The following is a 16180-nucleotide window of genomic DNA, read 5'->3' on the forward strand; positions in this document are numbered from 1 at the left end:
CTAAATTGTCATGGATAATGACACAAACACATTCACGGAAATCCCCATGATGTCTGCTATTGCTTTAGCTGAAATTCCTCGATTCTCCAGTATGAGGTTGTGCACAGCAGCGACGATCTCCAGAACAAGATCCACTCTCGGTCGTCCAGGACGTTCCTCATCATTGGTGCTGAAGTGGCCCGTTTTAAATTTGGCAACCCAGTTCTTAACTGTGGAATATGAAGGGCATTGATCCCCCAATGTCTGTGACATATCACCATGAATATCCTTTGTGGACTTTCCTTGAAGGACAAGAATTTTGTCACTCCTTTGCTCTCAGTTGCTGTGAATATCGTCTTAGATGCCGCCATTTTGTTTCCTGCGTGCGTAGAACACTGTTGCCATAACCAACAAACACAAAATTTTGAAAACATATATTAGACACATAGGGCTTTCATGTGATGTAACATTCGTTACCATAGAAACAAAAAAAATCAGAAAGCCAAAGACTTTTCAGCAGCCTCTCTTATTAATCATGATTTTTAATAATCATCTGCATAGTAAACATTTAGCATATAGCTGACTGAATAAATTATCTTTTTTTCTTTTTTTACTTATCTTTGGAGCAATTCCTATAATAGTGCTGGGGGGCTTCAGCAGAATACAGGAGCTTTTGAAGAGGAACTTTCATAATATCTAGCATTACTTCATATCTTTCTGTTAATAGGAATTTTGTAACCAGGTTTTTCCTAGCAGCAAAATGTAAGGGCAGAAGGATATTTAACGGGAACCTGTCAGGTGTAATATGCATCCAGAACCACGAGCAATTCTGGGTCCATATTGCTAATCCCTGCCTAATTGTCTCTGTATACACTAGCAAAGATAAAGAGATCTTTAGAAAAAGTGTTTCTAAAGATTCTTTATACTATGCTAATGAGACCAGCGACTAATCGTGAGGGTATTATGACCAGTTCCCTTTAATATAAGGCAGTTGTGCACTTCAGCATATAGTAGGGGCGGCTCTATAACTTTTTCCACATTGCTTATACTAATTCCATCTGCCAGACTTTGCTACAGAAGCTCACGGACTGCATTGGGTATGTGTGTTATTTTGGGGAGAGAACACTTTCTTCTGTCACCTGGTTTGTCACTTTGGGTCAATGTGTATTAAAAAGGAACTTTATTTAAGACTATGCATTTCAGCAGCAAAGGTATCTTCATCAGGTTTGGACGGTATCTTATGAGATGCTGATATAAGTAGCCTGGAATAAAGTTACTTTTCTACATTGACCTAATCGTTAAACCTCATGACAGCAGCTCTCACTGCTTTCAATACTTCTTTCTCCAGTATTGTTTTCTCAATGGCTCGAGCAGTCAGCACAGGGAGCAGCAGCTGACTGCTTTTTTTTTTCTACATATTTTGGTAGAGTTTTGCCTGTTTGTTACATTTCTGATAGGTGAGCGCATTACACTTTGTTTCTCATATGTCTATATTACTATCACATGGATTGCATCATAGAGTGCCCTATTGTTTTGTTGTTTGTCTAGTTTCACTTATATTTTTTGATTGGCAAAACAGAAAATAATGAAAACCATTTCCTCCTATTAGATAATACCTCTGGGAACTGGAAGGAACACATTCTTGTAATTCCAAATAATAAAGCAGAAGATAATCATACCATAGAACACTTTTCGGGAGAAAATCTCATAACCCCTAATGTACATTTGGAAAACTACAGTAAAGAAAAATCACACAACTGTCCTAATCGCAAAAAACTTTATCCAAGTCATTCACAGATACTTACTCTGAGTACAAGTCAAAAAGGGGGTAAAATGTTTCAATGTTGTGAATGTGGAAAACAGTTTTCAAAAAACTCAAATCTTTTTATACACATAAGAATTCACACAGGCGAGAAGCCATACTCTTGTTCAGAATGTGGGAAGTGCTTTACCCGAAAATCAGGCCTTGATCAACATGAAAGAAGTCATACAGGGGAGAAGTCTTTTATGTGTTCAGAATGTGGAAAATGTTTTGCTCGGAAATCATTTCTTTCTAGACATAAAATAATTCACACTGGGGAAAAACCATATGCTTGTTCCAAATGTGGGAAATGTTTTACACAGAAACCTTCACTTGTTGAACATCAGAGAATTCATACAGGGGAGAAACCACATTCATGTTCTGAATGTGGGAAATGTTTTACTCAGAAATCATCACTTGTTAAACATAAGAGATTTCACTCAGGGGAGAGGCCATATCCATGTTCAGAATGTGGAAAATGTTTTATTACTAAAGCTAAACTTGGGGATCATCATAGAAGTCATACAGGGGAGAAACCATTTTCATGTTCTGAATGTGAGAAGTTTTTTATTACAAAAGGCAAACTCCGGGATCATCTGAGAAGTCACACCGGGGTCAAACCATTTCCTTGTTCAGAATGTGAGAAATGTTTCATACAAAAATCAGATCTTGTTGAACATCAAAGAATTCACACAGGGGAGAAGCCGTTTTCTTGTTCTGAATGTGGGAAATGTTTTATTAGCAAAGTCAAACTCCGGATTCATCAAAGAATTCACACAGGGGAGAAGCCATTTGCATGTTCAGATTGTGGGAAATGTTTTACCCAGAAATCAAATCTTGTTAAACATGAGAGAACTCACACAGGGGAGAAGCCTTATTCATGTTCAGAATGTGGAAAATGCTTTACAAGAAAATCAGTTCTTCATCAGCATCAGTTAATTCACACAGGGGAGAGACCATTTTCTTGTTCAATATGTGGGAGACATTTTAGGAACAAATCAAGACTTTTAAGTCATCACAATGTTCACTCATATTAAACATTGATTTGTTGGAATTATAATTATGTGATGACAACCGTAGATGGGATCCATGAAGGTAAAAAGCCTTATTGTGTTTCAAAGCAATGAACCAGAAATGTCAGTATGAAGTCCTAGCAGACAAGGGGCCCACACTGCTGTGGAATAGTGCTTGGCATACATTGTGGCTTAACAGTTTGCAAAAGCTTTAGAATTTTCCATATTTCTGCATACCTATAACTACATCAAATTGTCATAAAAGTAGATAAAGAGAACCAAATCAAAAGGAGTAAAAAATTATTAGACTTAGAGGAAAATTATCCAGTATCACATGTCTGTGTGGCAATAGTATATGAACCTTTGTTCAGTATCTAGTGTCCCTCTTGTGCAGTAAAATCTGCATCTAAATGTTTTGATTAATCCTGCAGATCTGTTTGTAGCAATTTTAAAAAAATGACTCCCTGCAAAACAGCATCAGCTGCTTTATTGGGTCGTTTTCGCTTGAACTGCTCACTTCCTTTCCTTATAGAACATTTCTGTGGGATTAAAGGGGTTGTCTGCAGTCACTGTGTGTGACTCACAACACACCCACTAGTCAGGTTCTGTACGTCAGTATGCATAACGTATAATGGACCGCCATTCCCAGCGTAGTCACCAACGAATCCTCGCAAGTGTGTCTACCCTGGGAGGATTCACAAGTCTGCAGTCAGACAGAATATGCAAAAAAAAACACATTTTAAAAAGGGAAAGATATATGTTTAAATCATGTTAATTATTAATCATTCCCTTTCTATATAGCGGATTAATAGTTTAGAATAAATTCCATCAATTAAACTATTTAAATATGTGTAAAAAACACACAAGGAGTATTATATTCAAACATTTATATCATTTATTAGGTACAAAAAATACATACACAAACATCTTAAAATGACATCATGATAAGAAATAGTTAATGGAGGACTCCTGAGAGGGAGAAAGTAGCCATGTGTCTAGTGGCAGGATGTGAAAATGGTTAATTTAAAGGTATAAATCCAAAATTGATCAAGGCATCTATTATGTGTGGTTAAATAGTTCAGTGTGCATCATCCCATATGGTTATATTCAGAACAGAGCTAGAAAAAGGAGGCACATGATAGTAATATGTCAGAAAAAAATCATTAGGAATGTAAATTGAACAATACAGGGTTAAAATATATATCTATATATATATATATATATATATATATATATATATATAGCTTACTCCTGAAAATAGACTGCCTGGTTTGCTGCCATTGGACACTATGGAAACATGGAACTCCCAAACCCGTCCTAACGTATAACTGCAGACTTTTTGTTCTAGACCGCACAATCCCTTTAACTCCTTCAGGTGTTCCCGACCGAAGACGTATGGGGTACGTCATCACTTTCACGCGGGCACAGGAGCTGTGCCCACACGATCACTGCCGGGAGTTCGGCCTATGTGAAAGCCGAGACCCAACTCTAACAAACAGGAGTGGTGCTTGCATCATCCCCCTCCTTGGCTGTTTAACCCTCTAAATACTGCGAACAATAGCAATCGCAGCATTGAGGGTGCTGAGAGAGGAGTGCGCTCCTCTCCCAAGCGAGTGGGAGTCTCGCGACATGATCACGGTGGCCCTATCATTGCCATAGCAACCCGAGGTCTTCATGAAGACCTCTAGGTGACTCAACTACAGCAGTCCTCTTTGACCATGCCAGGAGCAGGGTGTAAGACGCTTCTGTCAGTGCAAAACTGACAGGTAGAATGGATTATACCAGTGATCAATGAAATAAAAGATAATGTCCCATATAGGGACTAAGTAAAAAAGGTTGTTGTTTTTTTTTTAAAAAAAGTTAAAATATTTAAAAAAAAACAACAAAATAAAGAGGAAAAACTGAAAAACACATGATACCAATACATATATTTATGTAAATAAAAAAAAAGTAGAGATTTGATATTGCTGGATCCGCAACGACCCGATCTATAAAACTTTCACACTATTTAACCCCCTCAGTGAACACCATAAAAAATAAAAAAACACAGCAAAAACTATGCTTTTTCATCATACTACCCAAAAAGTGGAATAAAACGCGATCAAAAAGTTGCATGTAAATAAAAAAAGGTATATCTGAACACATCATCTGGTCCCGCAGAAAACAAACCATAATAGAGCTTCATCAGGAGAGAAATAAAAAAGCTATAGCCCTCAGAATATAGCAATGCAAAAACATTTTTATATATATATATATACAGTTAGGTCCAGAAATATTTGGACAGTAACACAATTTTCGCGAGTTGGGCTCTGCATGCCATCACATTGGATTTGAAATGAAACCTCTACAACAGAATTCAAGTGCAGATTGTAACGTTTAATTTGAAGGTTTGAACAAAAATATCTGATAGAAATTGTAGGAATTGTACACATTTCTTTACAAACACTCCACATTTTAGGAGGTCAAAAGTAATTGGACAAATAAACCAAACCCAAACAAAATATTTTTTTTTTCAATATTTTGTTGCGAATCCTTTGGAGGCAATCACTGCCTTAAGTCTGGAACCCATGGACATCACCAAATGCTGTGTTTCCTCCTTCTTAATGCTTTGCCAGGCCTTTACAGCCGCAGCCTTCAGGTCTTGCTTGTTTGTGGGTCTTTCCGTCTTAAGTCTGGATTTGAGCAAGTGAAATGCATGCTCAATTGGGTTAAGATCTGGTGATTGACTTGGCCATTGCAGAATGTTCCACTTTTTTGCACTCATGAACTCCTGGGTAGCTTTGGCTGTATGCTTGGGGTCATTGTCCATCTGTACTATGAAGCGCCGTCCGATCAACTTTGCGGCATTTGGCTGAATCTGGGCTGAAAGTATATCCCGGTACACTTCAGAATTCATCCGGCTACTCTTGTCTGCTGTTAGGTCATCAATAAACTCAAGTGACCCAGTGCCATTGAAAGCCATGCATGCCCATGCCATCACGTTGCCTCCACCATGTTTTACAGAGGATGTGGTGTGCCTTGGACCATGTGCCGTTCCCTTTCTTCTCCAAACTTTTTTCTTCCCATCATTCTGGTACAGGTTGATCTTTGTCTCATCTGTCCATAGAATACTTTTCCAGAACTGAGCTGGCTTCATGAGGTGTTTTTCAGCAAATTTAACTCTGGCCTGTCTATTTTTGGAATTGATGAATGGTTTGCATCTAGATGTGAACCCTTTGTATTTACTTTCATGGAGTCTTCTCTTTACTGTTGACTTAGAGACAGATACACCTACTTCACTGAGAGTGTTATGGACTTCAGTTGATGTTGTGAACGGGTTCTTCTTCACCAAAGAAAGTATGCGGCGATCATCCACCACTGTTGTCATCCGTGGACGCCCAGGCCTTTTTGAGTTCCCAAGCTCACCAGTCAATTCCTTTTTTCTCAGAATGTACCCGACTGTTGATTTTGCTACTCCAAGCATGTCTGCTATCTCTCTGATGGATTTGTTCTTTTTTTTCAGCCTCAGGATGTTCTGCTTCACCTCAATTGAGAGTTCCTTAGACCGCATGTTGTCTGGTCACAGCAACAGCTTCCAAATGCAAAACCACACACCTGTAATCAACCCCAGACCTTTTAACTACTTCATTGATTACAGGTTAACGAGGGAGATGCCTTCAGAGTTAATTGCAGCCCTTAGAGTCCCTTGTCCAATTACTTTTGGTCCCTTGAAAAAGAGGAGGCTATGCATTACAGAGCTATGATTCCTAAACCCTTTCTCCGATTTGGATGTGAAAACTCTCATATTGCAGCTGGGAGTGTGCACTTTCAGCCCATATTATATATATAATTGTATTTCTGAACATGTTTTTGTAAACAGCTAAAATAACGAAACTTGTGTCACTGTCCAAATATTTCTGGACCTAACTGTATATATATATATATATATATATATATATATATATATATAAAATAGTTTTTATGGTTTATAAGTGGCAAAACGTAAAAAAAAACAATGCAAATGTGGTATCGCTGTAATCGTACTGACCTGAAAAAAAGGGTGTTTTATGATTCTGCTTCACAAAAAGCAGAATAGAAATTAATAAAAAAACAAACAAACAGTGGCCCAAAATGGTACCAATAAAAACTTCAACTCATCCCACAAAAAAAAAAAAATTCTCACACCACTGTCAGCAGAAAAATAAAAAACTATAGCCTTCGAAATTTGATGTAAAAAAACTTTCATTTTGTAACAATAGTAGACAAACCCCCCAAAAATAAAAATCTAAAGCTGGTATCACTGTAATCATACTGACCTGAGGAATAAAGCTGCTTTATCACTTATACCGCAAGTTGAATGGCATAAAAATAGTAATATAGCCGATTTTTCGACTATTGATTTGTTCATTCTGCCTTCCAATGATTGCAGAAAGGCTTGGCTCATATTTATCCTGTACTCTACGCTGAGTGCTTACATCAGGAATTATGTGTAAATCTCTGGAAAATGAGATTCAGACAAAATTCCCAACTGAAAATTCACTGTAATGAGGCAGAGGGAGTCACTTTGAACTCCCATCTATCCTGTGGTCCAGAGGTGTACCAACTTTTTAGGAGTGCAAAAAAGTGCACAGGTTTGTGCATTTTTGAAAAGTAGGACACCACTAAACAGAGGCCAAACAGAGTCCAGGGTAACTCTGCTGCCTCATTAATAAATGGATCTTTCAGAGGTTTCATTTGAATCATGTATTTCGATGATGTAGAAGAAAACCCCGATGTAAGCGCTCAGCATAAAGCACATGATAAATGGGAACCGTTCCAAAATGTTCTGTACCCCAAATTGCTACCAATAGCAGTCAACTCAACCCACTGAAATTCCCCACTCAGGTCTGTCATCTGTTAAAGGAAAAATAGGGTGATTCAACATTACTGGTAGCAAAAAGGCCCTGGAAAAGCAATATGGCTCCCCCACAGACAGAAAACTAACACAATCCGCACTCCCAAATGCCCCCCTCCCTTCTGGGCATCACAACGTGTCTAAACCACAGTTAACCGCCACATGTTTGGCATTGTTATAGTGAGGAGGTCCACTTAATGTACTGGGTGTGTGTCTCCAGAAGCATGAGCTGGGCACAATGTACGAGCACTACAAGGGCTTATTTGTAATTTTTAATTTTGTAACACTCACTGCATTTGACTTCATGGGTGTTTTCCAGAGACAAAATTGTCACTACACCAGTAGATGGATTCCCAGAGGAGTGTAATTTCCAATATGTGGTCACCTGCGGTTTTCTGGCTGCTCTGGCACTTAGGGGCTCTGCAAATGGATTCCGCAAACTATTCTAGGAAAACCTGTGCTCCACAAATGGCAGTCCATCCCTCCCGAGCCAAACAGTAGTATGCAGTCACATGGGGTATTGCCACATTCAGGAGAAATTGTGAAATTATGGGGCTTTTTTTTACCTATGCCACGTGTGAAAATTGGAAATGTGATTTTAGTGCTAAAATTGTAATTATTTTTTCTTGACTACCCAATAGTACAAATTGTGACAACGGTGGTGTCAATATTCTCACTACACCCCTAAATTCATTCGTTGAGGAGTACAGTTTGTAAATTGGGGTCACTTGTGGGAGGTTTCTGCTGGTTTGCATGTCAAGGGCTCTTCAAATGTGACATGTTGTTGTCCGCAATCTATTCCAGTCAGAATGGTGCTCCCAAATTCAAATTGTGCTCCTTCTGAGCCCTGCCAAGTGCCCAAACAGTAGTTTTCCACCACATTGTGTATTGGTGTAGTCAGCAGAAATTGCACAACAAATTGTATGTGTATTTTCTCCTGATACCCTTTGTGAAAATTCAAAATGTGAGGCTAAAACAACATGGCTCAAATTCTGTAAATTCTGTGTTTAAAAAGTCAAATGCCGCTCCTTCCCTTCCGAACCCTGTTGTGCGCCCAAATAGTAGTTTTCTACCACATATGGGAAATCAGTGTACTCAGGTTAAATTGCCCAATAAATTGTATGGTGCATTTTCTCCTGTTACCCTTGTCAATATTCATAATTTGTTGCTAAAGTAACATTTTTGTGAGGAAAAAGTAAACTTTTCCTTTTTTCTTCCACATTGCTTTAGTTCCTGTAAAACACCTGAAGGGTTAATAAGCTTCTTGGGTGTGGCTTTGAGCCTTTGAGGGATTTAGAATAGGGTCAATTTTGGGTATTTTCTGTCCCTTAGGCCTCTCAAAGTCATTACAAATGTGATGTCCCTAAAAAAAAACTGACTTGGAAATTTTGTTGGAAAAAAAGAGAATTTTGTTTACTTACCGTAAATTCTTTTTCTTATAGTTCCGTCATGGGAGACCCAGACCATGGGTGTATAGCTACTGCCCCCGGAGGACACACAAAGTTACTACACTCAAAACGTGTAGCTCCTCCCTCCTAGCATATACACCCCCTGCTAGCCAGTCCTAGCCAGTTTAGTGCAAAAGCTGAAGGAGGACATCCACCCACAAGAAGAGAGAGTAAAATCCGGAAGAGCCGGAACCTCTGTCTACAACAATAACAGCCGGTGAAGACACACGGAACAAGAAACCTGCCAACAGGCAATAGGGAGGGTGCTGGGTCTCCCATGACGGAACTATAAGAAAAAGAATTTACGGTAAGTAAACAAAATTCTCTTTTTCTTTATCGTTCCTATGGGAGACCCAGACCATGGGACGTTCAAAAGCAGTCCATGGGTGGGAATAAACAGACAACTGAGAAGCAGGCAAACCTAACTTCACAAATGGGCGACAGACGCCGGAAAGATGCGTCTGCCCAAGCCCGCGTCTGCCAAAGCATGAGCATGCCTTGGGTAGTGCTTCGAAAAAGTATGCAGACTAATTCGAGCTGCAGTCTGACAGACCTACTGAGCCGTAACCTGGTGCCTGAAAGCCCAAAAAGGCGCCGACAGGTCTGATCAAATGTGCTCTGATCCCCGGCGGGGAAGGCACTTGAGTACACTTGTAGGTCTCCGAAATGGCCGACCTAAGCCAACAAACCAGGGTCGGCTTAGATGCCGAGAGACCGCTACGCTGACTAGCAGTCAGCACCAGAGAGAGGTGCACCGCCTAATAACGGCGGTGCGAGACACATAGATCCGGAGCGCCCGCACCAGATCCAGGATATGCAACGCTTCCTCAAGCGATGAACAGGAGCCGGACAAAAGGAAGGCAGGAAAATTGCCCCGGATAAGGTGGAAGCAGTAACCACCTTAGGGAAAAAAGTCCGGAGTCGGACGGAGACCACCTTGTCTTGATGCAAAAGACCAAAAAAAGGGGGTGACTCCGAGAGAGTGCAGCCAGAACTCTCTGGCGGGAAAATATAGCCACTAGAAAGACTACTTTCTGTGAAAGATGAAACAAAGAAACCTCCCCAAGAGGCGCAAAGGGGGGTTTCCGGGAACCGGGAGGACCGGATTAAGGTCCCAGGGCTCCATAGGCCGCCGGAAAGGCGGAATGATGTGAGATGCGCCCTTAAAGGAGCGCACCGGAGCCAGCCGGACGATACGCCGCTGGCACATACTGACAGAGCCGAGACCTGTCCCTTAATGAGGGATAGTCCTAGCTGTAGACCGGACTGTGGAAGGGACAGGAGGGTCGGCAAGGCCAAAAAGGTCAAAGGACACTTTGGAGCTCGAGTCATAGCGGAGATGACTTCAGGAAGGATACCAGAAGTCGCCAAGATCCGGGACTCAAGAGCTACGCCGTCAATCTGAGAATCCAGAATTCTGATGGAAAAAACGGACCTTTTGAGAAAAGGTCTGGACGGTCCGGAAGATGCCATGGCAACCCAACGGACAGAAGGAGCAGGTCAGAGTACCAAGCCTGCCTGGGTCAGTCTGGAGTATGAGAATGACCCGACGGCCCTCTTTACTGATCTTGCGCAGGACTCTGGACAAGAGGTAGAGGGTAAAATACGTAAAGAGACGAAGCTGGGGTCAAACATGAACCAGTGTGTCTACCGCAAAACCTGAGGATTGTGGACCACGGTTGGACAGCTGAAATAGTCTGCCTCGCAGTTTTCACATCTAGGATGTGGGCTGCGGATACGGTGGACTAGGAGTCCCTTGTCCACTGAAGAATGTTGAGCCGCCAAGATTGCCAGGCGGCTGAGTGTCCCGCCCTGGAAGCTGATGTAGGAAAAACGCTGTCACGTTGTCCGACTGGACTCGAATGTGCCTAGCCGCCAACAGATGGTGAAGGCTTAGAGAGCTAGAAATACAGCTCTGATTTCCAGCACATTGATCCAGAGGGCTGATTCGGACAGAGTCCAAGCTCCCTGCGCTCCACGGTGGAGATATACTGCTCCCAAGGCGGATAGACTAGCATCCTGGTGAGGCTCACCCGGGACGGGGCCAGGAAGGAGCGCTCCTGAGACAGAGTGGCCGAAGCCACCACTGAAACGAGCCTCTGGTCAGTGGCGAAGCCACCACCCCGTGGGAGGAGGGAGTTCGCTTGTACAGCGGAAAACATCCAGTCTCAGAGGACGCAGGAGAAACTGGGCAAGGAATCGCTTCCATTGATGCCACCGTCTGACCAGCACCTGTATATGGTGTCTGATAGAACGACGCCGACCGCCAGCGGAGGGACTACTGATCGACTAAGAGCAGCTTCACAAGTGCCGATAGAGTCTCGAATTGCGTCCCTGAGAACCTCTGGTTCGAAGTCAGAGTGGACTTGGGCAGAAAGACAAGCCACCCGAATAGGTTAGAGTGGCGAGAGTGAGCGAAGCACTCTGCTAAGAGTCAGCACTGGATGAAGCCCCGACAAGAAGGCCGTCCAGGGCAAAAGATCACTGCCAATCCCTAGGGGTGCAGGACCCTAATCACAGCTGCCCCAATGAGAATACTCGAGGGGCCGTGGCTAACCCCAAGGGAAGAGCCACGAATTGGACCACTCCGATTGTCAAAACGTAGTCAACGCTGGTGTGAAACTGCGATTGACCCCTGCAGATAGGCATCTCTGATGCCGATGGCTGCTAGGGAATCTCCTTGGGTTCTTGATTGATCCGGTGAAAAACACACGGAACAAGACCGAGACTCCATGTGAAAACGCCACACCTGACTATGCTTGAAAAGCTAAAGATCCAGGTCGGAAGGCACCGCCCTCTTCGGGGACTAGGAATAGATTTAAGCAAAAATCTCAGAACCGTTCCCAGTCGGGAACCGGTACAATTACTCCATTGGTCTGCAAGAAATGCCACGGCCTGTGAGAAGGCGGCGGCCTTGGAGCCGGGAGGAGTTGACAGAAAAAATCTGTTTGGCGGGTGGACAGAATTCCATCCTGTAGCCATGGGAGATATAATCCCGCCCCCACTGAACGGAGACGTGTTAGAACCATACGTCGCCAAGTGGAGAGAGCCTGCCACCGACCAAGGAGGTTGTTGGCGTGGCTAGATAGCTCGGAGGAAGCTGGCTCAGTGGCAGCATCTCCTGCGGTCTTCTGAAGACGCAGCTTCGAGCCATTTGGTTCTATGAACCTAGGCCGAGCTAGAGGACGATCAGATGGAGGAACGGAAACCACCGAAACCTCAACTGATTCCTGCCCTGGACAGGTTCCCTGGTTTAGGATTGTGGCGAGGAAGCACACTCCCCGCCAAGAGCTTCCTTAATTTCACCCAGCTTGGTTCCGGGGAAACTGGGCCCACCAAGGGGGAGCCCAGCCAGGAACCTCCATAGAGGCATCTGCCTTCCAATTTCGAAGCCACAGGAGCCTGCGGATAGCGAGGAAGGTAGCCCAGACCACCGCCGTGCGGCGTCTAGCATGGCAGACCTGGCAGAGGATGAAAAGACTGAAGTCTGGAGTTCAGGCAACCGTTTTGGGCATAGAGTCCCTGTGAGAGAATGCATCTCCTCCAGAGAAGCAGAGAAGTTACAAAAAACCGCACTGCTGTAAGCTGAGGAGAACAAGCTCCTGCCGTTCCCATACCGACTTGGCCCAAAGGACAACCGGGCGGACCGCAGAACCTTAAGTGAGGAGCCATCAGCCACTGACATAACGGTCCGGGCTGAGCCACCTGAAGTGAATGAGCCCACTTCTTGACCACCATGGGTGGACAGGGGAAACACAGTCCTCAGAAACACGCTTCATCTCAGAGCGGAGTGAGGTCCAGTACAAAATTAATGTACGGTAGAATCCTATAGAGGTGCCGTCAGCCACTGATACAACTAACCGGGCAGTCTAGACCGGAGTGGCTACCCTCTCTGAAGGGAGGGGGAGACAGGCAGCAGAACCCCGCTGTGGGGTCTGCAGGATAGGCTGTGGGCTTGGACGCAGCGGGCTGAAAACTGGAGTGGTTAAGTAACACACTCCTTGACCTGCTAAAGGTAAACTGTGCCTTTCTGCCAGCGGGGAATACTCCCCTGATCAGGCGGACACAAGAATAATGGACGCAAGCCAATCAATCGCATCTGCGTCACCTACGGACGGATCAATGTACATAAAGTAGCGTCCGTGTCCGCGGTAGAGACATCTTCCTCGTCCGGTGAATCAGCTCGTAATCGGAGCTGCGGGACGGGGAGGACAGGGGACCCTGCGTCTCCCTGTCAGGAGAACGGGGTCTGAGCCCAGAAGGAGAGTCCCTTGTGAGCTTGGCCGAGCGAGCAGAAAACGCCCTGAGAGGGGAACTGCATGCTCAGCAGATGCCGGGACAGCCGACCCCTGGAAATAGGAATCCTATGGGGGTCAGCCACCAAAACCGGAGCAGCTGGAGGGACCATTAATGAGCCCCCATGCTGAGGGGCCACAGTGGTTAGGAGCTCGGTATAGCCGTACGAGACTGCCTGCAGTGGATAATAAAGAAACAGCCTGCAGCCTCGCTCTGTGAGACATGCTGCAGAGGAGGGGGCTCTGTCCAGCATGCGTAGAATACCCAAGACAGGGGTTCAGCCTGGGGGGACTCCCACCTAAGAACCATTACAGTGTGCCGGTTCAGGCAATATGAGGTTACATGCAGCACATGTAGAGTACAGCCTTGTAGCTTTGCTGCTAGAGTGAGACATGCTGCTGAGGGGGAGATTCTATGATAAAGAATTAACTCCTTCAGCATGCCTGAGAGTGTCATGCTGCTGAGGAGGAGATTCTATGATAAAGAATTAACTCCTTCAGAATGCCTGAGAGTGTATAAAAAGTGCACAACCAGGGGTTGTGACTTATCAGGCCATATTATGAGTGCCCTCCGGATTCCAAGCCTGGACCCTCAGCCAGTATTCCCTCCCTGTGCTGCAGGGCAGCCAGCGCCGACCAGTGTACTAAGACGCTGGAAAATGGCGCCAGAGTGAGGGGGGGAGGCGGGGGTTAACCCAGGAATCGGAGGGCGAAGGAGATGTACAGGGGTGGGAATCATCACCTCAAAACGGAGCGTCCTCCCCTGTGCAGAGCGGCCGGCGGGCGGCTCTGCAGCGTCCCCCTGCATGCCTGACATGCAGGGGAACGAAACGAAACTAGGCCGCGGCTGAAGCCGGGGCCTAAAGTTATGCATGCGGCCGAAAATCAGGCCTCATCGGCGCGGTTCTCAGTAAAAACTGTGGAACCGGCCGGAAACACAGTAAACAAAGCAGCATTATTCAGCAATCACTGTCCCCCCCAATAAAAGTGCCCCACATGCAGAAAGACCCTCTGAATAAACGTCTCTATACTTAGCTTTGAGACGCAGGGTCCAGTCCCTGTGGGGTGGGGGTCAGTGCTCCGTCCAGCAGGGTCCTGCACAAGGGCTGCGGATGGAGGCCGGTCTCCTGCAAGGCAGTGAGAACCGTGTTGGCTCCCACTTCAAATCAGAGCCCCTAAGGGATGTTGAAGGAGCGCGGCATGAAGGGCTCCTGCCCTGAAGTCAACCTTAACAGCACTGCCGCCAGGGGAGTGTGAAGGGACATGCCGGGGGTCCAGTGGACCCGCTTTTCTTCCAAATCTTTGTAAAAAATGAAAAATCAAAAAGGGATGCATGTGTGTGTGTGGATCCTCCTGACACAAAGCAAGAAACTGGCTAGGACTGGCTAGCAGGGGGTGTATATGCTAGGAGGGAGGAGCTACACGTTTTGAGTGTAGTAACTTTGTGTGTCCTCCGGGGGCAGTAGCTATACACCCATGGTCTGGGTCTCCCATAGGAACGATAAAGAAATGAGAAATTAGTGATAAACCTTTAACCCTTCTAACTTCATAACAAAAAAATTGTTTAAAAAATACTGCTGATGTAAAGTAGAGATCTGGGAAATGTTATTAACTATTTTGTGTGACATAACTCTCTGTTTAAGGGTATAAAAGTTCAAAGTGTGAAAATTGCAAACTTTTTGCAAAATATCCGATATTTTAAAAAAATAAATGCAAGATATCATCCTAAATTTACCACTTACTTGAAGTACAATATGTCACAAAAAAAGTCTCAGACTCACTGGGAGCCATTGAAGCTTTCCAGAGTTATAACCTCAAAGTAAGACTGGTTAATATTGAAAAAAGTGGCCTGGTCAGGAAGGTGAAAACCAGGCTCAGAGTTGAAGGGGTTAATTTTAGGCATTTTGTACAGTTGGGACCAAAAGTTTGACCATAGGTTCTCAATAAGATTCAGATCTGGGGAGCTTGCTGGCCATGGAACCAATATGTTGTGTTTACTGAACCTCTTGGATAACACTTTTGTCTGGTGACATGGTGCTCCATCATGCTGGAAACAGCATTCTTCATCAGTAATTGTACGTGGATCATTCGGAGAAGAGTTTCTTCGATGTTTTGATACCATACAAATCACTGCAGTGTTCTAAGGAAAAATTTGAGACAGCCCACTGCATTGGAGAAAGAGAAACCCCACACATGAATGGTCTTAGGATGCTTTACTGTTGGCTTGATACAGGACTAATGGTGGCGCTTACATTTTTTTCTCCAAACTGATTCTTCCAGATGTCCCAAACAGTCTGAAAGGGACTTCTTCAGAGAAATGTTTTGTAAAATCCAAGGTGGTGTTATAAGATAGGTTTCCCGTGGGGGTGTGTACTTCTTCCCCCTGTATGCTGTTACCCATATATAAGCTGGCAGCAACACAGCAAAAAAAGAATATGCCCCCAAAATAGCATAGAACAGGTTACTTTTGTGTGAGATGTAATAACAGCCTGCTCTGATCGCCTTGCAGAGTGATTTCACGATGCTGTGAGCAGAAAATACAGACACATATAAGCTTTCAGCTATGGATAGGCAGTGTGGGGGGGAGAGGCACTACAGCAGAGATCACAGAGGAGATGAGCTTGTTTGTAATGTTGTAATGTGACACTGCTAAGCTCAGCTGTGCTGCCTCTTCCTCCACATGGACTCATGCAGGAGATTAGGTTTGTCTGTCATACAGCTCATATAATGAGAAACCTACACCAGAGGCATATCTAGGGGGGGGGCTGGCG

The 16180-nt window shown here is 44.3% G+C and overlaps 1 protein-coding gene across 1 annotated transcript in view; it reads left to right on the forward strand.

Annotated features, from left to right (window-relative positions):
* LOC142312740 (uncharacterized) overlaps nucleotides 1-4351 on the forward strand; it is a 177325-nt gene extending 172974 nt beyond the window's left edge. The window contains exon 25 of the mRNA XM_075351728.1: nucleotides 1589-4351. Coding sequence (XP_075207843.1) covers nucleotides 1589-2817 — 1229 coding nt within the window. The 3' untranslated portion in view covers nucleotides 2818-4351. The remainder of the gene's footprint in view (nucleotides 1-1588) is intronic.
* Nucleotides 4352-16180: the final 11829 nt, after the last annotated feature.

Source organism: Anomaloglossus baeobatrachus, chromosome 5 (assembly GCF_048569485.1).
Source record: "Anomaloglossus baeobatrachus isolate aAnoBae1 chromosome 5, aAnoBae1.hap1, whole genome shotgun sequence".
NCBI classification, from domain to species: Eukaryota; Metazoa; Chordata; class Amphibia; order Anura; family Aromobatidae; genus Anomaloglossus; species Anomaloglossus baeobatrachus.